We start from the raw sequence: 26,454 nt of genomic DNA, 5'->3' as shown, positions 1-26,454 counted from the left end.
CTTTTTTTAACCTCTACGATTATAATATAAGAGTTAATAGGAAAAAAAAGAAAAAGGGGGGGGGGGGGTTGAACCCCATTTTTCTCTCATTTGTCTAAATGGATTAAAGATAATGGAAATCTCGAGCCACAGCCATAGCACCAAATGAATGAATCTTAAAAAAAAAAAAAAAAAGGGAAGAAAAAAAGAGGGCATTTTTTTTCTTTAGATGTGGCCATATAGAACACAGGAGGCTCACTTTAAGATCCTGCATTGTTGTACATTAAATGTCTCTATCAAGGTCAAACAGTAAATTAAAAGACTTTCACTCCTGAGCAGTCAAGACAAAAATGCTCAACTGTTCGTCTTAGGAAAAATATAAATAAACCTGATTGTACTTTAAGCTTGAAATTTCAGAAGGCAGTTGACTAAATGATAGAGACACATAACGCAAGACAAAAATATCACAATATGTTGCAAACATTTTACATCGGTTTTAAAATCGGTTATACTTCATTTTTAAGTAGTTTTTACATTGCTTTAGGACTTGATCTATAAATTTGAATAGCTCAACAATCATTCATTTAAATTTTACTTTGCTTATGTTGGAGCAATGGGGAAAAATTGTGTTCACAAAATTCTGCGAAAACAAATCCCATGGGATGGCCTCTTTATTAAGTACATCTTACTAGATCAAAATGTTACCTTCAGAACTGCCTTAATGCTTTATGGCAAAGAATGAGCAAGTGCTTCCAGAAATATTGGTCCATACAGATATAAAGGCATCAGGCAGGAACTGTGACTACAAAGTGACTTATTTGATGTCCTTACAGTGAGATAACACTTCAACTGACAGGAGAAATAATCAAGTTTGACATTTAGATGCAGCAAGTAAATAAACCAGAAAACATTCTTTAAAAAAACAAAGACACAGTAAAAAGAAAGAGAAACCCTCTGGAGACATTCCTGGAAACCAGCAGACCACAACAACTAGATCATCACAGTTCACATGCTCTGTCTACATCGTGTGTGTTTCAGTTACTTACCTCCACAAAGTTGTGGATGGCTTCGAGGTATGCCAGGTTGTTGTCAGTCACGTCAACACAGATGCAGAAGTAGAGGCCAGCGTAGCGCCGGTAAATGATCTTGAAGTTCCTGAACTGCGGGAGTAAAACAAAGAAATACTTGTAGTAACTCAGCGTCTCGTTTCATAACATCAGCACTTTCACCGGCGCCCGATGTCCACAGCTTCCCCATAAAAAAAAAGTTGCGTAAACGTATAAAATCCGCAACATGAAGAAAAAAAAAAAAAAACAAAAACAAGGTCAGATTTTTGTTTGTGTCTGATGGCTTGGAGCATCAGATGCATCAACCTTGAATTGAAGGCTTGCACAATTCAAGGTTGTAGAGAAACTCGGGTTCCTTTGAGTTTAATGAGTCACATTTAAACAAAGGAAAATGACTTGGCAAAGGTGATTTTTTTTGTACATTTGTAGGATTCTTGTGCACATTTTTTTCCTGCAAAAAGTGATGTACAATGTACAGCACATAGTCTGCCTAATAAAGTCAAACTAACGTGTCCAAGCAGTTGACGTGTGAGTATTAGACACCGTTACTGGTTTCAATGCAACGAAAGCAACAATATGATAATCCCATTCAAAATAAAAATGAGTGAATTATGACTAATTTTAGCCTCTCCTAAAAAATGTTAATGCCCTGTACAATAAGCTACAGGTAAATTATTCGCTTGATATGAAAATGGTTGATGCAGGACCCCTACAAACATAAAAGCTTATATAATTTAAACTGAAATACTTCACATTTCTAGTTGTTTACATTTTAAGCGTTTTCAGTATCAAATGGCTTTTCTTTTCAGCGGATACTTTCATTTCAAGTAGTGATTACAGATTTCATTTTGAGGGAAAACAACAGACGGCTTCCATAAGAACAATAGTCACAGAGCACAGAGAGACTGCAGCTTTGCACCAACTAGTTGGAAAACAGCAATTATGTTAATCTAGACTCTTAGCAAGATATTTTAACAACAAACACTCTTGGGAAAATGTTCAGAGTCATCAATCTGCTGGAGAGAAAACTGCGCAAATGAATGTAGCGTAAGTTAAACATGAACAAAATCCCCTTACCTCAACGAAGTTGGTATGCTTGGCGTCCCTGACAGTGACCACGGCATGCACTTCCTCGATCAGCTTCTGTTTCTCGTCGTCATCGAACTGCATGTACCATTTGGCCAGCCGTGTCTTCCCTGCTCGGTTCTGGATGAGGATGAAGCGGATCTTTACGAGGAAAAGATAACAGAAAGATAAACATTAGTAAAGCTACAACAAAAATACAAAATATCAACTTAGTCAAAGCAATTTAATATGGGAAGACAAAAAAATATATAGATTTAACGTTTTAAAGCTGGACAGGTTTGCAAAGAAATCGTTGTAGCTAGAAACTCCTATTAGCCTAGCTAATGTGAAATGACTACAGCTATTTATTTAGCGACATAACAGTTCAATTAAAAAGCCAGCCATATTTTTAAACTAGTTTGGGTCAATTGTATACATTTTAACTCTTTAGGTCAATAAAAAAAAATCGCTAACGTTTTTTATTTCCTGCTGACTGAATGAAGAGCTTATCCGTCCAACGGTAGCAAACTCCAACTGATATTTTAGGTAAAGCACATCAACGCAAAACAATGACATAGTTACCATTTTCGTTTCCCAAATAAAGTCTTTGGGAGCTCCAGAATAGCGCGTTCCTGAGCAGAAAAAGCACCACTTTTACACTAACACATCAGTATTTCTTCTATTGACCGCTCGTCCGCTATCTTATCAAGCTAACCGGAAGTGCAAAGCTACGCCAAAGTGCCGTTGCATGATGGGAAACGTGTTTCTGTTTAACTGGTAGGAACTCAGAGCTTTCATTTTCAGAACTACAAAACCCATAAATCCTGCTTGACGATTTCTTAATAAGTTGCGTTAAAAGTCACATGAGTCCAACCGTTGGTTGCGGTGCAGATACGGGAATTCCGGCTTTATTTTTCAGATCCGAAAGAAATGGCTCAGATATTCAACAAGAACTGTTTGGATGTTCTCACACAGTTCTTTGAGACATTAACCATTATTAAACAACCGCTCTGACATTTCATTTGCATATGTAGCTACGTACACGAATATGTAGAATATCAATACTGTTCAACTTCAGCTTTATTACAAGCTTTCAAATATTTTTAATACAGAAATGTCATTCTTGTTATGGACAAGGATATATGAAGCCAAACGATGCCACTCATTGCATCTAGGCACAGGAAACCATGAGATTCTAACAGTGCCATAACCATTATTGAATGTGTCAGTAAAAATATAATATGCTGTAACTAATTTTAAAACAGAAAGCAACAATTATTTCAACCACTTCCAAAACAAGTAATCAAACTAGTTATAACAGTTTTAATAATATTTTCAATAACATCTATATTTTTGTAATTTCTATTTAAATACACAGACCTTAGTGAAAATATAGAATAGACACCTGCCACATTAGTATTTGTTCTTAAACAGTCCCACTCTTCAGAAAAATTAGATTTAAGTCTGGACTCTAGACTCCTATGTTAAATTCTTAATTGTCAACTGTCTAGCAGAAGGCTGAAGGTTTTGTACCAACACTGACTGGCTCAGAGAACTGTTCATAACTAAGCAAACAGCACAAAAAAATAATGAGGGCACCACCAGAGGAATTGGTGTTGTGCAGGTATTTTGCTCCCAAAATACATTTTGGCCATGAAGTTCAACACTGTTTTCATTAGATCAAAATACATCTGCAAATGTGCTTTTGGTACACTTTGCTAAAGTTCTTTGAAAAAAATGGTCTATGTTGCCACTCTATCCCATAGGTGCTATTGTCGTAAGTGGTAGTGGGTGGTGGTGAGGATTGACGCAGAGAACCAGGTTATGGTGAAGATGATGAGTTTAATGATGAAGACATCAGACATTAGACAAGGACCCGACAAGAGACAAAGACAACAGGTGGACTTAAATAATCAAGGGAACGAGAAACACCTGAGAACAATAACGGGGAAGACGCAGAGACAGAGACTCACAGGGAACAGAACAATAAACACAGAAATAACTCAAAAACAAACAGAAAACTACGGATCATGACAGCTATGGGCTAGGGTGACCAGTTTCTTTCTCTTCACTTGTTAAAACATATTCCTTCAATAGGATGATGACCATATTCCATGGTACGTTTAAAGCCTCATTAGTTTTTCTGTGTTTTCCTCTGACTGATGCCTCCTGGCAATGAAATTACTAGAAGCTGTTTGTAGACCGTGGTTTTTGCTTTGAGATGTGGCCAAGAAAATGTGAGAAAAACCATTTTGAAAAGTTACTAAGGGCTAATGAGACACACTTTTAAATAACGGCTCCAGTTCAACGCGAGCTTAAACGTGGTGGGTGTTAGTGAACACATCCTCAGTTTGTGTCCAACAGCATCCTTCTTCTGTCACTTCGTTTTCAATTCTTATTTTCTACCTTTTCCACTATCTTTTTGTCTTTCATTGCATGGGTCAGATTAAAAACAGAGAAAGTTCTAACATGTCTGTTTTTCTAGCAACACAGTGGCCTGACATTTTACCAGTGGTGCTTAGATTCTCATGTCCACTGTAGCTCTGTTGTGTTTTTAAAACAAGTTATTTGAGCTTCGCTCCTTCATCGCCAGCCAGGGTTCGGTTTTTGTACACAGGTCAGGCCGGGTTGCCAGCTCCCCACAGAACATTGCCCAGACAGTTTGGACAGCTTGCCCTGTGAGCAACTTTGGACGAATGGGGAGTCAGAGGGAGAAGGGGAGGTGGTGGACTGTGATTGTCAGGGATTGCACAACTGTGAGGAAAGGAATGTGCTCGCCCTATGGGACCCAGAAATATGTCAGCTGCAAAATGCAGAGAAGAGTTGAGGTGGAACAGCAAAAGAACGAAAGAAAACAAAAAAAAAAAGATAACAGAAGCTTGCAAGTGGTTCAACAAAGGAAGTTTTTTTTCCATGCAGTGCCTGCGGCTGTGTTTTGGCATCAATGTGCTTGGCTTCATATAAGCGCCATTACTGTGGTAATCTCTAAGCAAGGATGAAATTGCTTAGATGGTGCTTAGCGTTATAAAACGGCTTGAGGAGAAAAAGAAGAAAAGGAAGCAAATGGAGGAGAAAGGCCTTTGACACAGAGACAGGTTCCTCAGTTGAAACTTTGACCCCTGCTAACTGTGCTTGGTGCAATCGGGATCATGCAAATATTGCTAAAAGCCCAGCAAGCAATGTGACGGTAGGCGTGTGTTTTGTTTTTTTAGCACAAGTTGAACATTGCTTTGCCAGGAAGTCACATTTTATGCCATCAACGCTTGTACTCTCCCCCCGATAACATAACAGCTCAATAAAGCTGGTTGTAAAGCCACATAAAGCACAGTTTAACAATAAACTGATTTTAGATCAAGAGCCCAAAAAGGCATTTTTCAGGAAGTTCGAGAACTCACAGAGAGCGAGGGAGAAAATATTCAGGAGAGGGTTCCAAGTACGAGACATTAAACATCTGTTTGAGCTCTTGTGCGACTCTGCAGTCATTTCTCCAAAGTACAGCGCCGCTGACATCCTCAGAAGATTGAATTATTCATCATTCACTGGCTGAACTTATCAAAGTACCAACCCCGTCACTGTAATTCTTTTATCAAGTGGAGGACTCTGAGCACAACTCAAGTAATTAGGACTAACCTTTGAGATGATTGATTTTCTAGGGAAGGAAATATTTCCCCCTCTCTGCTGCCGCTGAAGCTAAATCAGGCTTCAAGTCGGAGTTATCAGGTGAATCCCTTATTGGGCGAAGCATAGGAGGGACGGTTGAGTATGTCAGAGAAGGACTAATGTTTGACTTTGTACGTGTGAATGTGGATCAGCTGTAAAAGAACGGAAGTGGTATGTGTGACCCCTGGGGCCCGGGGAGGGAAATGGAACAAAAATATACTCAGTTAGTCCTTTTCTAAACTGCAGATATACTGCCGTGACGAAGCGAAGGCTCCCCGAGAAGCAATAACCCAAATCCTATTTGAATTATTACTCACACAGACAAATGTGAAATTTATTTTGTGTGCTTCTGTGCTTTAAATTTGCATTAAAGTCAATTTATTCTTTCATAGGGAAAAAAAAAGTTACTCAAACTTTGCATACTGGACTTTTTTTTGCTGCTTCGGAACCAAGTCAACATGCTGTCATGCGTAGAACAATGACGTCTGCTCTCTATCAGGAAAGTGGTCTGCAAGGTTAATGCATCAACAACGGATCTTTGATGTGTTTTGGTGCTAAACCATTCAAAACTTACAGAAGTATTTTAAAGTCTCTGAGTTGAGGTGATGCGTTCTGACTTCCTAGTTTTAGCAGAGGCCTTCTGGATCATCTGAAGCTGCCTGATTGATTTCTTTGGGCAGTCCTATGAAGACACTGTCGCAGTAACTAACTTAGCGTAGAAGCATGGATTCGTTTTTCCAGATCACGCTGGGATGGTAGTCCCTCTTTCCTAGAAATGCTCCTTAGATGATAAAAAAGGCGATTTTGACATCCATGCCCTGATTTGTTCTGTGTGTATATTCAGTGCTTGGATGGGCTCATAGGGGTGACAACGTATCGTAGAGCTGCGTATCATCTGCATTATTATGGCAGCTTATCACTGTCATATTCTGAGCTACTGATCACATACATTATAGGGAATGAAGATGGAGCCTTGGGAAATTCTGAATGGGATTTTTGTTGACTGCAAAGTTACCTACTGGCATAAAAAAAGACAAACAAAAGGGTATAGTGTTTATGAAAAGAACCTCCACTGGCTCCCCATTAAATCCAGAATAGAGTTTAAGATTCTCCTTCTCACACGCACACACGCGCACACACACACACAAACACACACACACACACATGAAGCCCTTAATAATGAAACAAAATCTTACATCAGGGTTCTGATTGCTCTCTCCTAACACGATGCTTTGGTCTCAGATTTGGTCCCAGAATTTGAGGGAGATGTTTAAGGGTTTTAGTGAGGCAGGCTATACTACTACTATAAAGACTATAGCCTTAAAACTTTCCTTTCTGATAAAAGCTTATGGTTAAAACAGCGATGTTGAACTGAAACTACTTCTTGAAATGACATTTGTTGTGAAATTGCACTACATATATAATCTGAATTGAACCAATGACCACAAAACAATAATTATAAAGGTGCAGATATGGAAGAGTGAAAATCCTGGGGGGGAAAAACATTTAATCCTAAAATACAAAAACTGACTAAGAATTGTGGCAAAAAAGCCAAAGTTATGTAAAAATTAAATTAAGATGAAATTTCCACGTAGGGTTGAGATTACTCTATGGTTTTATTTTTATTTGCTTTATTTAAATACCCAAATAATTCAAAGGTCATAATTATTTAAAATTAGTCAGACATCATTAAAATAAAAAATAAACCCCTATTTCTGGCCATCCTGGCCTAAAGTAAATGTCATCCATAATGCTTTTTGTCACATTTATAGTGCTGTGTTGGGCTGTGCTGTTTGTGCTGTAATTGTGGCATCAACCGCTGGGAGGGGAGAGACTCTCTCTGCTTTCTGTGAATAGGAGAGGAGACGGTCCGCCATTATTGGGGAAGCTGAGGGGAAAAAAAATCGGCTCGTTCTCAACGTCACGCATTTATCCAGCGAGAGGGGCTTAACATGAGAAAGGAAAACACAGCGCCTCACGACGAGCTGTCCTTACTCTGAAAATAGCGTTGCTGTAAATGACGGCAGAGCTCCGAATCGGCTTCCATACGGACTCTTTTGTTTTGTTTTGTTTCTTCTTTTTTTTTTATTTCAGACACAACAAAGGAAACAATAATTGGTGAAAACAACGTGGTGGTGATCCAAGAAGGGGAAAACACACCGAAACAGCGCTTCCCAACGCCTTCCCCCCTCTTTTTCTCTCTCCTCGCCAGACATTTCCAGCCTATGTGAAAAGGACGGGACTTTTCTCTTTTATTTTGGGAAGATTTTCTTTCTCTTTTTTTTTTTTTAACTGCTGCTGCTTTTAATCAGAAATGAGTTCTGTTTTTTTCTCCTGAAAGAGAAAGTGCAAATGCTCATGTCTGAAAACTTCAGACTACAGCGCGGGGGGGATGAGCTCTTATGGGCCAGACGGCGTGTTTACTAGAAAAGCGGAAAAAAAAAAAAAATAATAATCGATGCGAGTGTTTCTGGGGAGTGTTGTGTGTTTTTTTTTAACATTTTAAAAAAAGTCTTTTCCCGGCCGTGAGTCGCAGAGGAGCGACGTTAGAGGAAGAACGGAGTGGACGAGAGCTGGGAAGACAGGACTGCTTGTGGTATGTAGACTCTTCCTTTCCATACATTATCATAGCAGTTTAATAAGCCGATATTTTAGGGTGTTTATCGTATTCTGAGGAGTGCAGCTTGTGTTGTGCTGAGCTCCTGCGAATAAGAAGAGAACTGGGAGTCAACCCCATTCCACCCCACACACACACACACACAGGGCTGGCACGATTTGAAGCCCTTAGTTGTAGCAATAATGATTTTTTTCCCCTAATGATGATACACGTTTTTATTATATCCGTATTCAGAGCCACTCTAAGGTATGCTGGTTTCAATATGGAATAGGAAGATTGTAAAAAATGTGGACCTCAAACCTTTAAATTGTTTGAATGATTTTGCCAGGCCTGGAGAAACTCTACAACATCATGCATTCGTTAAAGGGCAGGATATGATAGCTACAGAGGCATATGTTTGCTACCTAATATATGTCTTATTAAATAATGTGGACTGAGTGTATTTCTGTTCCAAAATTGAATGTTCTTGTAGTATTATAGAAATTGGGAGTAAGCTTCAAGTTGACTTACAGAGATGTACGAAATGGGTAGAAATCACAACCGTCTGATTTATCCTCAGTTGACTCAGATTGAGCGGCAGGTTGAATACTTTCTATTTGTTCCCCTCCTGGCTCTTCATTAAACACATCAAAATGAAGAACTCCCACCATTTATATATAGTCTGTAAGCTCATTGACCGGCAACATGTCCTTTGATGGACTTTTTTGACTTGGATAAGTCCAATCTGTGCCAGGGACGGATGCTTTTGAGAACAAATGAGGCAACTCTTGTAGGTCCATAATTGTCTGTAGGATTCAAAGCTACAACCACTGTAAATGAACCTTGCACTCCCTTTTCACCTTGCTGTATCAGGTGTAAAAAAGATTGTCGTTTCGGCCGGTAGAAGCTGATCGGTGCATTTCTATATTTTCCCTTTTCTGTGGGACAAATTGCTTCAGATCTTTTCAGATGGCACACACACCAATTATGCCTTTTCTAATATTAGGATTGATTTAGAGTGGAGTCAAGTTAAGAACGATTGCTGTCACAAGCATTTTCTCTTTTACTGCGAGGTCATTCACTGATGTGTCACGGTTTTATTTCAACGCAGGCCGGCCATCGCTTCTGCAGCCACTCCCTTTCTGCTCGAGTCCCTCTGCTGGACTTGAGTGCTTTTCTTTTTACAAGTGGATGCTGGCTGTGAAGTATTCCCCACAGGGTGAGATAACTGTGGCCTGTCCTCAACATGCAGGGGGGACTTTGAGTTGTAGCTGCAGCGACTGCTGTGTCATTGCGTGACAAGTGAGGCATTTGCAAAGAAACAGGAACTTTGTCATTTGATTGTGTGTTGTCTCTGGTGCTATGTGTTGTGGATGGGGCGGCTTGTTCCGGCAAATCTAGTGACTCATAATCCCACATTTGCCTGGCGTGTTTTGACTGAGTACATTTGATAAGTCTTTCTTTTTTAGATTTAATCCAGGCTTTATTAGGATGACCAAGCAGACTGAGTAAACGCATGCGTGTATAGATTTTCCCAGAAAGATGATTTTTTTTTTCTTTTTCTTTTTTTTTTCTTGTAGTCACAGGTAAATGCATTAGCAGCTGTCAGCTCTCCTCTGCTGTGCTTGATTGGGGCCTTTGCAATGCAGTCACACCTCTCTGGGAAGTCTCGTCTTACTCTAATAGTTGTGCCATTTGTTCAGGCGGCGGGCTAGCTAGCCGCATTCACTCCTGACATTCTGCCTCAGGGCTGTGGATCGAGATGGCAGGCCTTGGGTTTTGACCGTGTTCCTGAGATTAGAGGATGCAGATTTGGCTCATCAGGATGTAGGCCAGGGATGCAGATACATTTTTTTTTTCTGTTTTGTTTTTGCTGAGGTCACTGGATGATAGATCCTGATCTGAACACGGTATGGCATGCAGTTTAAATAACAACATCTCTCTATTTCTTAATATCAGAGTAAGAAAGGTGGCTTGTAAAGATGCACAGACTCAGATTTAGTCAGTTTTCCCAGATTCTGCACTGATTTGTGATTGGTTGGTCAATTGATTAAAAAAAAAAAACAAACAAACTAGGGATGCACAATATATCGGCACTAACATCGGTACCGGTTGATATTAGTCATTTTCTGAACATATCGGTATTGGTCTGACTAATAAAACTGGACTGATATTAACAATCAGTAGTTATTTCCTTATTGTTGCTATTTGATTCTTGAGAGAGAAGGGAGGAGGATGTTCACATGTTTGCTTAGTCATGTCTCATAGTAATGCAGCGAAGGAGTTTTGGGAGTTTAACCGAAGCAGATAAGCAGTGGTGAAGTCAGCAGTGTGGTCTTTTTTTTTTTTTTCAAGGTGTCACAATATATATATATATAATGTAATGTATATTATATTGGTAAACATCTGTCATCGGCCAAAACAGGATGTTGACATCGGCCCAGATTTTCCTATCGGTGCAAAAAAAAATGTACACTTTTTCTGTCATTATCAAATCAGAGATCCAGAAAATCTGACAGTAGGTTTGCTCAATTTATTTTATCAAAGAGTAAGAGAGTTATAATAAACCTCACAGCCACTACTTCCCTCATGTTTTGCCCACATTGACCCCAGCTTTTATTTGCCAGTGCTCTGCTGGGTAAATCACAGGCCACTTACCTGCTCGTTTGCAAATTTCACAACTGTTCCACCTGTCAGCATGAGCTGACTCTATACACCCAGCATGGCAAATTTCCCCACTTGTGAAATTGCGCTTTCATCATCCCCCCCCCCACCACTGGTAGTTCAAAGGAGTGAATTTTTTGTGATTATTATTATTATTTTTTCCTGGAAGTCTGTGTTTGGTGCATAAAAGAAGTTAATTATAGTGGTCAGCTTTGGAGTTCTCTGGACCAGATTACAGTCACTCTCTCCTCTCAATGACCGCCTTGTTTTAGTGTCCGATTATTAGGCAGAGAGAAGTGCATTCTGGGATGATTGTATCTGAATTTCCATTAGAAAGTGTGCCCGCGTCAGTCGAACTGAGGCCTCCTCTGTCCCCGCTGTTTCTGCTCCCGAGCTCGTTACAAATTTGCAGATGATTTATAGGACTTCACACAGTCCTCTGCATTAGTCTCTTAAATTAAATGACCGTGAAAATAATTCGAAATTAAACCCAGTGATCCAAGTAGATTGGTTTCACTTTGTAACTCAAAATCACCTTACAGTTTATCACAACACGTGTATTATTTTGGAGCACAAAGACATTTCTGTTGTGCTGTATCCTGCGGATATTTTCTATGTGGTTCTGAAGAAACGCTTTAGTTACTATCCAGACGCTTTTGTAAAATCAGACTTGGCTTAGATGTACTTTCCCCCCCCCGTAGAACAACAAGTCAGTTCTTCGATTTGTTGTGCAAGCTTCCAAGCACACTTACTTCTGGTGACTTGACATAAGGCTTAAGGGAACTGATCTGAGTTCTTTTGAATAAATCTGTTTTTTTTTTTTATTGTTTTCAATGCTAGATCTCCTTTTAGAGGTGCAAACAAGTGTTTTGTACAGCTGCAACAATGGGACACATAATTGTGCCAGTTAAAGTCTGAAGACAGTCTTTGCCATTGTTGATGTCGCCATCTTCAGTAGCATCCGTAGATTAGGAGTTATCAGTGTTAAACTTTGGCTCAGATACAACTTACCTCCTTGTTTAAGAATCTACTTGATTCTTAAACGTGTTGGGATGTCACCAAACCAAGGAGACATGACGTTGAATTAGCGTTTTTGTTTCTTCAAGAACATTCCAGTAACTTTGCATTTGTAAAATAAATCCTACTGTGGAAATCCATACTTTGTTACATAGCTTTATTTTTATCAAGAAAAACCCCCCCACAGCGCTGCATGCTATCGTTTATTTTATCTTTAAGTCACATTTAAATCAGAAAACAACAGTAACACAGCATTTGGACTTAGTGTGACCATAGAGACGAAGAACCAGGATGTGAGCCACAGAGGAATGGTGACCTCTGGAAACGAGCGGCCGTTGTTTTGCCATTCCAGCTCCAATTACACAACAGAGGAACAAGGGGCTGTGGCAATGTGGAAGAGCCATGCAGAGCCCGAGAGCAGGGAATTCTGGGAAGAGCGAGGAAAGAGTAAAAGAGTGACACAACAAAGTCGGCTGTCAGTTCGGAGGCAGCAAAGAGTGAAACAAAGCGCGAGCGAACTGCTGCCAGTTTCTGCTTCAGGCCGTGTCTCTGGTATGTGCCCTTTTGGTGTTTGTGCTCATGGATCGACCAATCAATGTCGGCCATAAGTAACCCTGCTGCTTTGCCGTGGCCCAGCCGAATTCCATGAGTCAGCACGTCCGCAGATAAGATGTTATGATTGAGTCTCTGGCAGTGAAATTAGGCCACTGCTCAGAGGTCAATAGGTTGGACTTGTGCTGCCGTAGTCGCTCACACACAGTTTGTTTTACCTGCATCCAGCTCCAGCATGTTCTGCAGGTTTAAAGTTCAACCGGGTTGGCAGGTTGCCTTGGGAACTAACTTAAAAAAAAAAAAAGATTAGATATGCTTGAACACATCCTCCATTACACATAATGGGTGTAATGGTGTCTGATTATTTTTGGGATGAGTCAGTGTTGCTGCTTACGACTTGATACGTTGACAGACTGTAGACGGTGGAGTTCCCACTGAAATTCAAATGTTTAAAGATAAACGTGACAGCGTTTATAATCTTCAATGACACTGATTTGATTATTATTTAATTTTTGTCAACCTGATGTTCAGACCCACTCTTTTTCTGTCAGATTTGGGGCTGGTGCAAGCAGAAGGGGGACGCCATGATGATGTTTTTTGTTTAACTTTCTCACTGGAGAATCTCGCTGATTGCGCCCCTGGGCTTCCTGTAGGAAGTTCACCTATGATGCGTGGCTGCGTCGGAGGGCAGAGGTGGGCCAGAAGAAGTGGAGAGGCACAGGGTCAAAGGTGAGGAGAGGAGCTGGAAAGGGGCAGAGGTCTGTTTTATTATGCATCCATGTGAGGCCAAAGGGGGGATACTTTTGGGTCATCTGATTCTTGTAAAAGCGATAACTCTCGAATGCCCCAAGGGGTCTGCCTTTAATACTGGTGCAACTGATAACTTGGATCCTGTAATTGGCAAGATGGAGTGAAGTACTAAATTATAAGAAATAAATGCTGTCATAAAAAGTTGTAGGTAGTAATTAATTATGACACAAATGACTGGTGTTAAGCGATGACCTTTTTAAGCTAAAAGCCTGTGTAAAAGCTCCGTTCCTCGTTATTATCTCAAGCAGTTTTTGATGCTTCTCAACAGACGGAAGAAGGCTGAGCCTCTACGGCTGGAAGTTCATCTTACAGATGCGCCGATAAAAGTTCTGTGGCCGAGCTCTGGTTTTTGTAAATCTTTAATTTGATTCTGTTCAATTTTCTATTCGAGAACCATAATAAAAGATGCAAGAACGACGTTTAAAACTTTATTCCTCTGCCTCTGCTGGAAGTGGGGTTATTTTATACGTATGCTAGACACGGAGGCGATTTTGAGGCGCTTTGTGAGAGAGCTGTTTCTTTATTATATGGTTTTGCCAGACCGAATGATTCTAACCTCCCCTGTTATGACCTGTCTTAAAAGGCCACAACAAAAAGAGAGGCATTTCATATATAAAAGTTTCCTGAAGTGTGCCTGTATTCAACAGAAACTAAGGTTAAAATCAAAGTTTCCAATATGGAATGTGAAAGTCAGTGGGGTCATATAGAAGTGGAAGTGTTGTAATGTGCAATCAAAATAAACTAGAAATCCAAAGGCAGCAACACATCTAAGGAGGAGAGCAGAGAGACGTTAGTTAAGGAGAAATAGTTGAAATGCCTAGCAGGCCCTCAGGTGTCCCAAATCAGTAATCGGTGTTGCATCATGGGTAAATGTCCAACCTAACTCCGAGGATATCCTGCTAACCACTTTATGTTAGCAGTCAGTATGAAAAAGACATCTCTCCAGGTGTTTGTCTTACTGGGTGAAAGTCTTGCTCTCGCTCTCTCTACCGCAGCATCAATGAATTGTTGGTATATCATGACATGTTTTACAAGTGATTTTTTGGTCATTTTTATATTTTAAATTTTTCATAATTCCAGATATTGTGAACTCTTTCCTTTGAAACAGTGACTCTGCAAAAGTGTGTTGTCGTTTGATGTGGCCTGAAATCATTTAGTGTTTTGCGTTTACGTATAGTTAGAAATAGCAGATTCCCCCGACCCCTTTGTTTTTTCGGTAACTAAAAGTTTTCTTGTAGCTTCTTCACTGTTCTCTCATCTGACCGAGCTCACCTGATGTCAATCAATGGTTGTCATGGTTACTGAACACACAGTCCTTTTGGGATTAAACTGTTCTACTGCATCGTGTCACAGCAAGAGATGTGAACTGTCACTTTGACATTTACTTTTTTTTTTTAAAGCTAACATCAAGTATGGTGAAAACTTGATGTTAAAACTTGACTATGGGGTGAACGCACAGATGTTGCTCATGTGACTGCTAACACAGCCCAGCATGCTGGTTATAATCTCAAAAGACACCAGAAGTACTGATTGACACAAAAAGAGAAATTGGGAGGAAATCGCAGCTGGTTTAATTAGAACTAAACAAAAGCAATTTTCAAGCTGCATGAAGTGACGAGAGCGAGAAATTGTCAAAAACATGTCCAACACTTCAAGTGTGACTTAAAACTTCGGTAAGCTGAATCTTTGGTTTATTTAAATTCAAATGAAGCACTTAAAATAAGCATTTTAATTCCAAACAGCAATTCAAGTTAAATATTGTACATTTTTGCCAAATAAAAGAACAGAATAGAAATAGCCTTTATTGTTCCACAGAGGGGAAATTCAGACATACTACATCCAACAAAAGTCATTTAATATCTGAAATGACTCCCCTTCTCAGAGAGATTACAGCCATTTTTAATTTCAGTCTGTCACCATCATCTATGGAGCTATTCCTTATTGTTCGGTTTTCATATGACTTTGATGCAATCTTTTCCGAGTCAGATTTGGATCTGAGTATTTGAAGGACTGAGCAACATGTTACACCTTGCCCAAAAGAAGAAGAAGGGGGGAAAAAAAACTGTTTAAAAACAACTTGCATCAGGTTCACAAATCAAGGTTTAAACTAAGATCACACACATATGTGGTGGATTAAGTTACCACAATGTCAGATCAGTGGTCCGATGAACAAGACTACTGAATGCTTGTCAACAAGACAATTACTGTCTTGCTGACAAGGACTCAAGTTATATTCCTACTGCTGGCATGTTGGTCTGGAAAAATGTAATGCCCACAAGAATGTCAGGAAACGATGTTTTACAGCATAATATTGCCTCAGGATGAGATGATTAAAACCATTTGATGTCGCGTCGTTTTACGACATCCAAACCGAGGATCTAAAGGCTAACTTTAACTTCTGGTGATGCACTTCTGCGTGCAAAGTTATCAATATGATTTATCATCTTTGTGAACCACAGCCCTTGTCTTTGACCAGAATCAGCTTTTGCGGTGCACCATAAATACACTTGACTATTAAGAGTGTTGATGTACTTGGATGTAATCTCAAACCTGATTTATTGGCGGAGGCATAAAGCAACAGGACAGTAATGCTTGTTTCTTTCTGTAATGAGGACAGTTGGACAACAGCCCACCTGTTTATAACCACCCTGATCAGGACAAGAATGTGCCTCATCGACTGGAATGGAGTCTCCTAAGCTGCTGGTAGTCAGTCAGTAAATTGCTTTCTGTTTGCTAAACACTTTTGTGCATGCCTGCTGCTCTGAATCATGTCAGGTGAGCACACACCTTATTTCCGTTTTGATAGATCTGGTTGTAGTTGTGTTTTGGCATCCGACCTACCGCTTCAGCAAGGTTCAGTGCCTGCTGTTTTCTGTAAACAGAAAGTCACATATCTGTGGTTTTATTGTTGTGTATATATAAGCAAATGACAAGTTTGAGATTATCTTAGCATTTGTGAAAATGGCGAAGAGAGACTTCTGAACCAACAGCTTGGGCGTGTCAGAAAGACTGAGGCTAAGGCTGCAAGCTGCTTGTCCGGTGTAATGGCTTGTATTTGAACTAAAAGAAGAAGAAAAAAAACCCCCACAGAACTGAAAATTTTCAGCTTTTCTCAAATCTGCGTGGTAAATATCATAACTGACAGCAAACAGAGCTGCTGTTTGGCTCCAAAAATGCAGCGTAAATATTAGAAACCATAGATTGAAACATGGCACAGCATTTGTCAAATAATCAACAAAACATATTTAAAGGTGATTTGTTTACTGGTTGTTATAGTAAGATATGCGCATTGGGTGGTATGAGTTTGTCAGAGCATTGGAACATTATGTAAAATAATGTAATACGTTTCTGGGCATAATGTCAGAGCAAAACAATAGAACTACCAGATTATAAGGTAAGGTAAGATATGAGAACGCTAAATATGCTTTAGAATATTTCTGGGAAAATGGACAATTCCCACTTTTAAGCATTTTAAGTCGGTCCTCATGCCAAAAGAAAAGAAAGCATCGAAAATGCTCACTTTTGTATCTTTCCAGAACTATTTTACAAACGTAAAGCTTTACCATCCTGATCAGCCGCAGTCATCCGGTCTGCATGGCGTTCGCCAGCTTGGTCGCTCACTGCTGTGTGGTTGTGTAACGTTCTCCTACCAGCGTTTGTCACAAATCAGTCAGTCTAGCAACCTTGGTCTCTCTGACGTGAGCAGCACACCCAGGCTGATGCCACGAGGGTTCAGCAGGGTTCGGGTCGGGCATTGACCTTTTGGAGGATAGTTTGAGTGGAAGATATGGGATTTCCACTCATGGCAGAATCTCGTTGTTTTGTCTCCCTGCTCTGAGATCGTCTCCGGTGATTACAATACTTGTTTTTCCAACGAGGGAGATGCTGAACCACATCATCACATTGTCCCCCTCAAAAAAAAAAAAAAGAGTGAATTTGATAAGGTTTTCATGGGTGGGGATCAAATATTTGTATAGCATTTGAGTATAAATAAATAGATTTTCAGATGCTAATAGGTTTTATTGCAAAGAACAACTCCGATATTATCAACCAATGCATAAAAACTTGTACGATGTCTGAGCTAAAAACATTTTTTGGTCCTTTCCTGTGGAGAATTTCTTTGTGACTTTTAAAATTAAACAAGTTGTAAGAATAGGATTCGATACTTCTGTTAATATTGACATCGTTTGCGCTTGAAGTTTACTTGTCCTCTGCCTTGACTGTTTATTAGTCTGTCCCTCCGTGGATTTTGACTCCGCCACTGGCAGTGTCCTCGCTCACCTGCAGCGCTCGGATGGAGAAGGGAGAGGTGGAGACTGAGAGGCACAGGGGTGTTCTGCTTCAAACGTATTCTAATTAAAGTTGGCAGCTTTAATCACAGAGCGATTTGCATCCGAGAAAAGGGGGAGACGACAGAAGTGGAGCGGAAAGGGATGGAGAAAAGGTTCTGCAGCGGGCACAACCGCACGGCCCTCCTGAGAGCAGAGCTTCTGACTTCTGCTGAACTTCCCACCAACTTCATTGATCACTTAGTCTCAGCCCTGCGCCTGTTTTCCTCTTCTCATGTTGTTTATCTGTCGCTTAATAGATTATTTATTTATTTTTTTCTGTTCCCAGCTTCAGTTTGTGTTTTTTTGCTGTTGTCCTTGTGGAGCAGGGCTGGGGCGAGTGGTCTTTAAGCATGGAGGAAGGGCACCACTTTGTCTTTAGATGTTAGCTTCACACGCCACCGGAGGAGGATCTGCCCACCTGTTTGGCATCTCCCCAGCGAACAGGTGCTGACACGGTCTCTTTTATTTCAGGACGCGGTTTACGACTTTCGGGTTAGGTATTCCTCAGTCGTCGCTTGCTGCAGGCGTTCTGACGCGAGGCTGTGGTTATCTCACCGTTGGTGTTTAGTATTCCAGTTTGGCTGTAGCTCAACTTTGGACGTTTGAGAATTGACGCGGGACGTGGTTCGTCGTCGTGTTCAGTCGCGAGGCCAGAAATAAACGGTGTTAAAGATTACGGCCCCCCCTCAATACACAAACAATGTAGGCATCCTCATAACTGTCAGGAGCGGTTCTGCGCTGTTGGCAGCTGTGTGACGGTGGGCGTCATTCCCCCTTTGAGGTGAGAAGATAAGGTGGCCGTTCATAGCCGTTTGTTATCACAGGCAGCGGGCCCCTGACACCTTCACATCCCTTATCTGGCTTCGGTTCAGCATCTGGCCCGAGCTCCGGCTCCGGCAGGCCCAGGGGCTGATGAGTAAGCGGTGCTCCACCAGCGGCCGGGCCACGGCCCACGCCGTTATCGATTGCGGCGCTGGCGCTTGTCATCCAGCCACCACTTAGCTAATGATGTCCAAGCCATTGTCTCACAGCTTGGAAAACGGCCATGACAAAGAAAGCGGCGGGCGTTTGACGCGGTGGCACGAGAGGGAAAGATGGATATGAAAGATAACGGTGAGGCGCCGTTGTGAAACCTTTTTACTGCAGTCATCCATTTATTATCATTATTATTTATTTTTTACAGTTTCTGTACTTTCAGTTTCCAAGGTTACTTCACAGGTTTATTTTATTTTTTTTGAAATGTGCAAAATAATGTCATTTTCTGGGTTCTTTTTGCGTGTCTGAATGTGTTCTTAAAAAATTTGGAAGGTTCTAGGGTATCGTCTAAAGATGAATTTTTATATTATCTTCAAATAACTTGTCCAAACAAGTAGTACTTTTCACATTGAACTACATTAAACCTGTAGTGAACTATTTTTGCTATGAGAAATGTTACTTCAATTTCTCATCACTCCGTTGGAGACAGTCTGGGTTTTTGCGTACAGGATAAATGCTGAACAAGGTTAAGATTCCCAGGTCAGTTCTGTATGGATGCATGAAGACGTTCCCTGGATGTGATCATTTGAGTCCGGCACAGTATGGAGTTTTAAAATGGCAGACCTGCTGCCTCCTCCCGTTTTTGTTGTGCTTTGGCTGCGTTTGTTGAGCTGCCGTCTGGTCCATCTGCACGCTAGAAAGATGGATCACTGTCTCTGTGATAGCCATATCCTGACCTTGTTACTGTAATTATTAGTACTGCTGAGCCAATACAATCTTTGTTTATGCTAAAAAAGAACAAGCTTCTTAGTCATGAATTGGCTGGAATGCAGACTGTAGGAAAATAAAGGATTTCATCATGTACAGTGCTGTGAAAAATGTTGAGGAATTTTATATGGATTTTTTTAAAAAAAAGCACATCTCTTTGGTCCAGATTTTTGTCTGTATAATGTTCAAGCCAAGCTTTAAAAAGCACCAGCTGCATTTTTATGTCATGGCATGCAGAGACGCAACCATCAGGCTTTTCTTGGCTGATATGCCAATTATTTGTTTTCTCTGAGGTCTGATCTGCTGATTTGGATTTTGACCAAACTCATTTCCCCTCCCCATATTCACAAGGACTATACCATATAAGACAAACTATGTGTTGTGGCTCATTTGACAGAGGAAAGCAGAGGATTTGACAGAAAAAGAAAGAAAGCATTACATCATCATTTCTATTTGCGCCTCAAAAGTTTTTGTCAAACCAATAAAAAGGTGCATGATTCATTTAAGGGCCCCAAAATGGGCGGTGATTTGGTTGTGATGCAATTGATGATCATGAAAAGAAAATACATTTTCAATATTCTATCTGCCCATCAGACCCAATTCTAGGAAAAAAAAAACTTTTAGGATTTTTATTTTGACTATTGGAAACCATTTTATACATACAAGTTTTAAGTAAACTAAGTTTTTTTTGTTTTGTTTTTAGAAAATGCTGTATATTTCTGCCATGCCTTTTTTTTTGAGGTCTGTAAATAGGTTTTTCTGGGTTTGATTTTTGCGCCGGGGAGGGATCTGGGTATTTTTAATTTTTATTTTATTTTAATTGTTTTACTTTCTCAGTGCCAGAACTTTCCAGGACGCTGTAGTGGCCCCAAGGTCCATAGCACTTATGTCAGAGTTCATTTCCTGTTGCAGCGTTCCAGCCGCTCCTGAGGATCCACCATTTCCTAATCTCCCCTGATGAGGAGTGAAATGAGTAAATTTCTAACTCTGAATCCATCTGCGGTAGGGGTCGGTATCTGCTGAATCAAGCAGGGCTGTAGAATAAAAAATAAATAAATAAAAAATTCCCAGAAATTCCCCTAAGATATGAAACTCTGCTATCCAGGAATTTTCACAATGAGGAAACTTTCATTTTAGTCGAGGTTACAGCCTGCAAGACACGGCACAAGTTTGCTGCTGTAATGGTTCATGAGTCAGAGCAGTGACACAGCTCAGACTTCAAAATGGGGAAAAGTTTGACGTTTTGCTCATGTTTGTCTTCCTAATAGTACTCTGAACATCCCAACGTTGGTTGCTAAACTCCACAAATACCACAACCCTGAGTCTGCACAAGTCCAGGCTCTCCCTTTTTTTTTTTTTTTTTTTTTTTTATTCTTTGCTGACTTCCATTTATGCCCTAACTCCAGGAGATAAAATTAAGGAAAACACGGGCTAAAAAAATGTAAACATTGCTCGGAGCTGCTTTTTGGTTGGAAGGTTATTCGGAGAGACGACGACCTCACCGCGCCGCGGCTCGTATTAGTCACAGCCGTTGGAGATATTTGAATGCAGCTCTTTTTACCCAATGAGGGAAAAGGTCGCTGGGAATGCAGTCTGTCAGGTCAGGACGAACTGAGTTTGCCTCATCTTAACCACATGTGATGGCTAGAAAAGAACAAAGATTGCGAAAGGTGAGCTTTTAGCTGAGAACATCTTTAAACCTTGAACGTCAAGACGCTAATATAAATACAGTAAAAACGTGTGCAAAAGGTGGCTTAGTGAAGAGAGCTCGGTGTACGCTGGAAGACGTAGAGTTTACGTTTTGCATGCAAAGTTGGATTGCAAATTTTGAAATAAATCAAATATTTTGTTTATATTTCTGAGGAGAAGTAGATAAGCTGTGTTTATCAAAGAGAAACTCTCAAGGCAGTTGCAGTTCTAGACAAAAATGAGCCACTTGCAGGATTCAGATCCCTGATTGGAATGGAAACTACGATCCTGTATCAATATGACTGAAGCTAAAAGTTTAACACCTCAATTTTTAATTCACTGTTAAAATAAAACTGTGAAAGTAAAAAATGTAATCGGTCCAAGGGACCGATTACTTGCGGTTTCTGTACAAGTTAAGCATGTGCTACCATAATAATAAGGAAATTCTTAGAAATGGACAATAAACCAGAAGGGCTGGTTATCAGTTTTTATGCAATAATGACTCAAACTATTTATTTATTTATTTTCTTTTGAACAGATACTAATATACTAGTACAACTGACTTTCACATTGAATATGCACAGAAAAGTATAGGCTTTATCATCCAATTGTAATTAATTATTCTTAAATTTAACAAAAAACAAACAAACATAAAAAGTAATTATGATTAACTGCAATGCAAAGTTTTGCACCGGTTCATTTTAATTGTCTTCATTTTATAATAATTTTAGTTGTAGTAGTCCTTGTTTTCATTCAGTATTTGCCTTACACGACATTTTCAATGAATTCATTTTAAAATGAAAATAAATCTGGACAGGTGGGTCAGGTTAAGAGAGGAAATGACCTTTGAAAAGTCTGTACAAATCCAGAGGCACAATTTACTTGGTTTAAACAAGGAGAAAACAAAACAATAACTACATATTGTTTTATTTCGCTTTTAGGCTACATTTTTTTACATCTATTCTGTTCCAGTAAGTACACTTTTGATAGAAATCTTTACGTTTACCATTTTAATTGTTGAATATTCGACTGATAACACTGGAAAATCCTCTTAACCAGAAAACAACAGCATTTGTGATACTGTGCAGAACTCACTGTAGTTTGTTTGTTTTTTTTTTACAACTTTTTGAGCAAAACCAGACATGATTTCAAGACATGTGCAGGACATTTGATTGCTGCGATGCTCTTCAAAGCCGTACTTTGTGGCAGTCCGTCATGAAAGAGCTTGCCATTAGTATTCGCTGTATGGGTTTAGTGTGAGCAGCATCCCTACATTGATACTAAAACATCCCTGCAGGCCATTAACTCCTGTTATTTCTACCTCCTGCTATGTCTGTCCACATAGTGGAAACGCTGCTGTGTAAGATCAAATGTCTCCAACTTATTTAATGCATTAAACAATGCAGTTTGTTAGGAAAAATGCTTAATAAAGTAATAACCATCAACATAGTTGTTGACGTAATGCTGTCAGTTCGGTTGATTTTTCTTGTTCGTGTTCTGGTGAGTAAAATAAGCACAAGAAGAGCCAGAAAGCGGCATAACCTGCTCTCCAGAACCAGAAGGTAAAACACTCGAACATGCTTACTGTCAGACCTTAAGCAACTCTGTTTCAACACACTCGTCAATATTTCAGCGTGTGCCACTGAGCTATGTAAATATCTCCCTCCCTCTGGTTCCAGGGTGAGTGTTTGACCGTAGAGAATCAGGTTCTAGGAAATTGTGCAATCCTAGGAGTATCCAGCGTTTCGACCGCAGAGCATATCTGCCTTCAGCCGTGGCCTCGCCTCTTCCTATCTTCCGTGCTGTCGGGCTGCTCCTGCTTGGAGGTCAAAGTTGACGGGAGACGTGGGTCAGTGATGTCGTCCCACTCCTCAGAGGATTTAGGGAGTCACTGTAGATGTTGCAAGGTTGTGCTGATATGCAGGTCCTGCTTGAAAAAAAGAGTTTGTAGAGGCTTTTATTGTTATCATGTGTCTTTTTCAAACTGGGAAACGGGTGCAACTGTGGCAGAGAGCGAAGGAGTGACTTGAAGTTGTTTTGTTTTTTTTTTTTTTTTTGTCTTACGTCACTCTGCTAGCGGGAGACACCGGATGTTGATGGTTAGGACATGCACATAAATCACCGGGACAATCTGGTAAGCCGCAAGCATGGCAGGTTTAAATTTAGATTATGATTCACTTATTTTTCGACAGTAACTCTGGAAAGTTTCTGTTTTTGCTACATAGACATGCAGAATTTGAAATGTTTGAATTCCCCAGAAGGCTTTGGCCTACGCCGGGCGGTAGAGGGTGTGAGACGCTGAGAGAGTTACTGAAGAGCGAAGGGAGGAGCAGACGCATTAAGAACTGGTTTGTTTTGATCACAGCTGTGTCATAACATCACTTTATATACATGTCGCAGTTTATGATGTGACCCTCCCTTCAGTGTTTTTTGAGTTAGTTACCCTCACAAATCAAAATGTGTCTTCTAATTTGGTCTTATTGTATCTCGTCTTTCTCGTTTTCTCTCTTTCCTGGTTTTAAGGTCATTTGGGGAAACTTGGCTGGTATTAAGACTGTTTTTAAAAAAAAATGTAGGCACTGATTTTGAGTAGCTTTGGATGCCATTTGAAATGCTGTGTTTGTATATTAAAGTACTGAACATCACATGGTTAAAAACGAGTGGTGAACACGTGTCAGTTCGGTATAAATTTGGCTCAACAGGAAAAAGAAACAAATGACAAATTTGAGATATCTTTTCTCTTATTATAATCAGGAAGTATCCCTCTATATGGAAGCTCCAACGGATTATGGTACATTTTCTTTTTCATGAAAATGGTTGAATTGTTTGAGTTTGTTGGAAATAATTTAAACTTAACAGCATCATGTGAGGCAGTACAGAGCTGAGTAACGTCTCCTTAAGATCAGGACTTTTTTTTTTTTTTTTTTTTTTTGTTCCATTTAAGAACAGCAGCATTACAGGATCTTGTATAGTTGAAAACCTGATGGCTTTTAGGTAAAGAAAAGACTGAATTTCGTTTTGGATTCTGCAACTTTAGTTTTTCTCAGTGGATATATTTTATCCCAACTAAAGCACTCACTCTCAGTTTTTTTGGCCTGCTGCTTTGCAATTATGTCAAAGCTTCCTTTTTATGTTCCTGGTTTAACCCAAGTAGAAACCTCTCTGGTTCTGGGTCTTTAAACATGGAAGTCACTAAAGTTTAGTCACGTTGCGCCTCTGCCTTCAGGCCTTGGCCTGAAAGATTGTTCATTCTCATCCAGCAGTAGCAACCGATTTTCATTTCCTCGACTCTGTCTTTTTGCAGGTTACGAATTTTGGACAAGGGCTACAGCCATTTTTATTGCAGGGGCTACAAATTGAGTTTTGCACAAGTGTGGGTTTGTTACTTGTGGGAGCTCCGTGTCAGTGCACCCCGGTAGACGCCGGTTCCCACTGCTTGCACAGCTGTGGCGCACACTCTGACTCTCCAGTGTGGAAAGTGAGATGTATGCAGGCAGAGAAAGTGGGCTTGGAGAATGATTGAACCAGCAGAACAGAGGAATGCTGCAATGGCCTTTGGGCTAGAAAAGCAACCGCAACACAGAAAAGAAGGACAAGCAAGTGCAGAGGAAACGAGCAGAAAACCGATTATAAAAGACAAATCCCCGGCTCTTCCAACCAGACGGAGTTAGCCGCCGTGTCCCGAGGGCGAGAAATCGCAGCAGCATTAGCTCCGGCTCCAGTCGGCTCTCTTCCATGTTTTCTATGCACATGTGTGCGAGGATCTTGGTGCATGTGCGCCCCTTAAATTCACAAGACGGGAAATTTTTCCTGCTGGCCTCCTCCTTCCTCTCATCGTTCTTCACCCCGTTCACGCCGCTCGCCGCTGATTGGCTGGAGGGAAAGCAAGGGATGAGGTTTTGTCGTCTAATCTGGCAGCAGATCACCACTGATGGGCCTCTGTAGAATGGCTTTAGTAAATTACTGTTCCAGGGCTGGATAAATCCCCTCTATCAGATAGCAGCTCTGCCTTCATCTCTCCCTCTGCTTCTGTCTTTCTGCTCAACACGTCGCTCAGGCGCTGACTTTATCTATCCATCGCTTCTCCTCCACGTCGGTTTCTTGTGCGTTTTTACAATCCGAACACCTCGAGCTGTCCTCGTTTGCATTTCTGCAGATCATGCCTTTGCTTCTTCTTTGCCCGTGGACCTTTTACACCTGAGGTAAATTAGATGAGCTTCTGTCCGAAAGAGAGAGAAAGTGGATTTCTATCCTAAGGCGATTGACATCAGCAGATTACGGTCTCTGTGAGAACAGTTTCCCCTCCCCTCGTCTCTTGCCGTGTTTACGGTTCTGAGCGAGGCCATCTTGCCTCTGAAATCGCACATGAGATAATTCCCTACATCCTCCCTTAATACCTAGAAAAGGCTGTTTGTGGATTAGCTGGAAGATTGTTTGATGCATAGTTCTAGTCTTAGTTCACAGCTTGCCGCTGTCACGGAGGCGATAACAGGAACGCAGAAGACGCTGGATGGAGAAATGGGAGTGTTTTTTTTTTTTTCTTTTTTACTTCCTTCAAAGTAACCCACTGTGTGGGTGCAATTTTGCCTGAGGCAGAGTCATGCTGGTTTGCTTACAAAATCAAGTCGAACCAAACTCCGTCTGACCTCCTGCGTCTTACTTCAGCTCCCCGAGACTCCACCTCGAACTTCCAGTGTTGTGGCTTCGCGTTGACATATGGCAGCCAGGCTTGTCTGATGTCAAACAATGCTGCTATTCTGGACAAATAACAGGTGGTGCATATGAGGAGGAAGTGGCCAGGTCACTCTAAATGATGTAAGGGTTCGCCTATCTAAAGCAGGCAATTGGATTTGTTGGTTTAAGGTTTGGGCATTTGCAAAGAACAAAAAAAGCTTTTATTTAGAACCTGTAGCTGAGAAATAATCCTGCTGCTTTGGCTGTTTTACCACCAGCGCAATTGCCAGAACTGTGTGCTAACAGGGATCTTTGAAAAGGAAAAAGAAAAGAAGGCATTTAGACTTACGCAGTTGATCCAAACTTCGGAGCTGACGTCAGTGAGAAGGCGCCTTAAATTCAGATGTATGATTAAATGGAAGCACATATCTGGTTCTGATAAATCAGATTTTTTTTTGAAGTGTAGTTTACTCGTAAAATAATAAGCCTCTACATTAAGATTACATCTGGTTACTAGTTTCTTTGACCAGAAATAATTAATTTCAGGTGTTACATTCAGGTTTTGGTGCAACTTATTGTCTGCGCTGTTCATTAAAAGTTACCCCCG

General features: G+C 40.5%; 2 protein-coding genes and 1 long non-coding RNA gene across 3 annotated transcripts in view; 1 reads left to right on the top strand and 2 right to left on the bottom strand.

Moving 5' to 3' along the window:
- Nucleotides 1–2,828, bottom strand: part of ap2s1 (adaptor related protein complex 2 subunit sigma 1) — a 7,002-nt gene extending 4,174 nt beyond the window's left edge. The window contains exons 1-3 of the mRNA XM_015018183.1: nucleotides 2,694–2,828; nucleotides 2,124–2,273; nucleotides 1,026–1,139 (exon numbers count right to left, since the gene is read on the bottom strand). Of these exons, the coding sequence (XP_014873669.1) occupies nucleotides 1,026–1,139; nucleotides 2,124–2,273; nucleotides 2,694–2,696 (267 nt within the window). The 5' untranslated portion in view covers nucleotides 2,697–2,828. The remainder of the gene's footprint in view (nucleotides 1–1,025; nucleotides 1,140–2,123; nucleotides 2,274–2,693) is intronic.
- The window catches only part of LOC106936924 (uncharacterized), a 19,367-nt gene extending 13,801 nt beyond the window's left edge, over nucleotides 1–5,566 (bottom strand). Inside the window, exon 1 of the long non-coding RNA XR_001422260.1 lies at nucleotides 5,554–5,566. This is a non-coding gene — a long non-coding RNA (uncharacterized LOC106936924). The remainder of the gene's footprint in view (nucleotides 1–5,553) is intronic.
- Nucleotides 5,567–7,604: 2,038 nt separating this feature from the next.
- Nucleotides 7,605–26,454, top strand: part of LOC106936925 (rho GTPase-activating protein 35-like) — a 55,973-nt gene continuing 37,123 nt past the window's right edge. The window contains exon 1 of the mRNA XM_015018184.1: nucleotides 7,605–8,367. The gene's annotated coding sequence lies outside the window, so the exon portion shown is untranslated. The remainder of the gene's footprint in view (nucleotides 8,368–26,454) is intronic.

The sequence above is a fragment of the Poecilia latipinna genome, unplaced genomic scaffold (genome assembly GCF_001443285.1).
Source record: "Poecilia latipinna isolate Pla-1442-1.1 unplaced genomic scaffold, P_latipinna-1.0 Scaffold2243, whole genome shotgun sequence".
NCBI lineage: Eukaryota > Metazoa > Chordata > Actinopteri > Cyprinodontiformes > Poeciliidae > Poecilia > Poecilia latipinna.
Note: the sequence above shows the minus strand (reverse complement) of the source record. Positions and strands in the feature narration are given on the sequence as shown.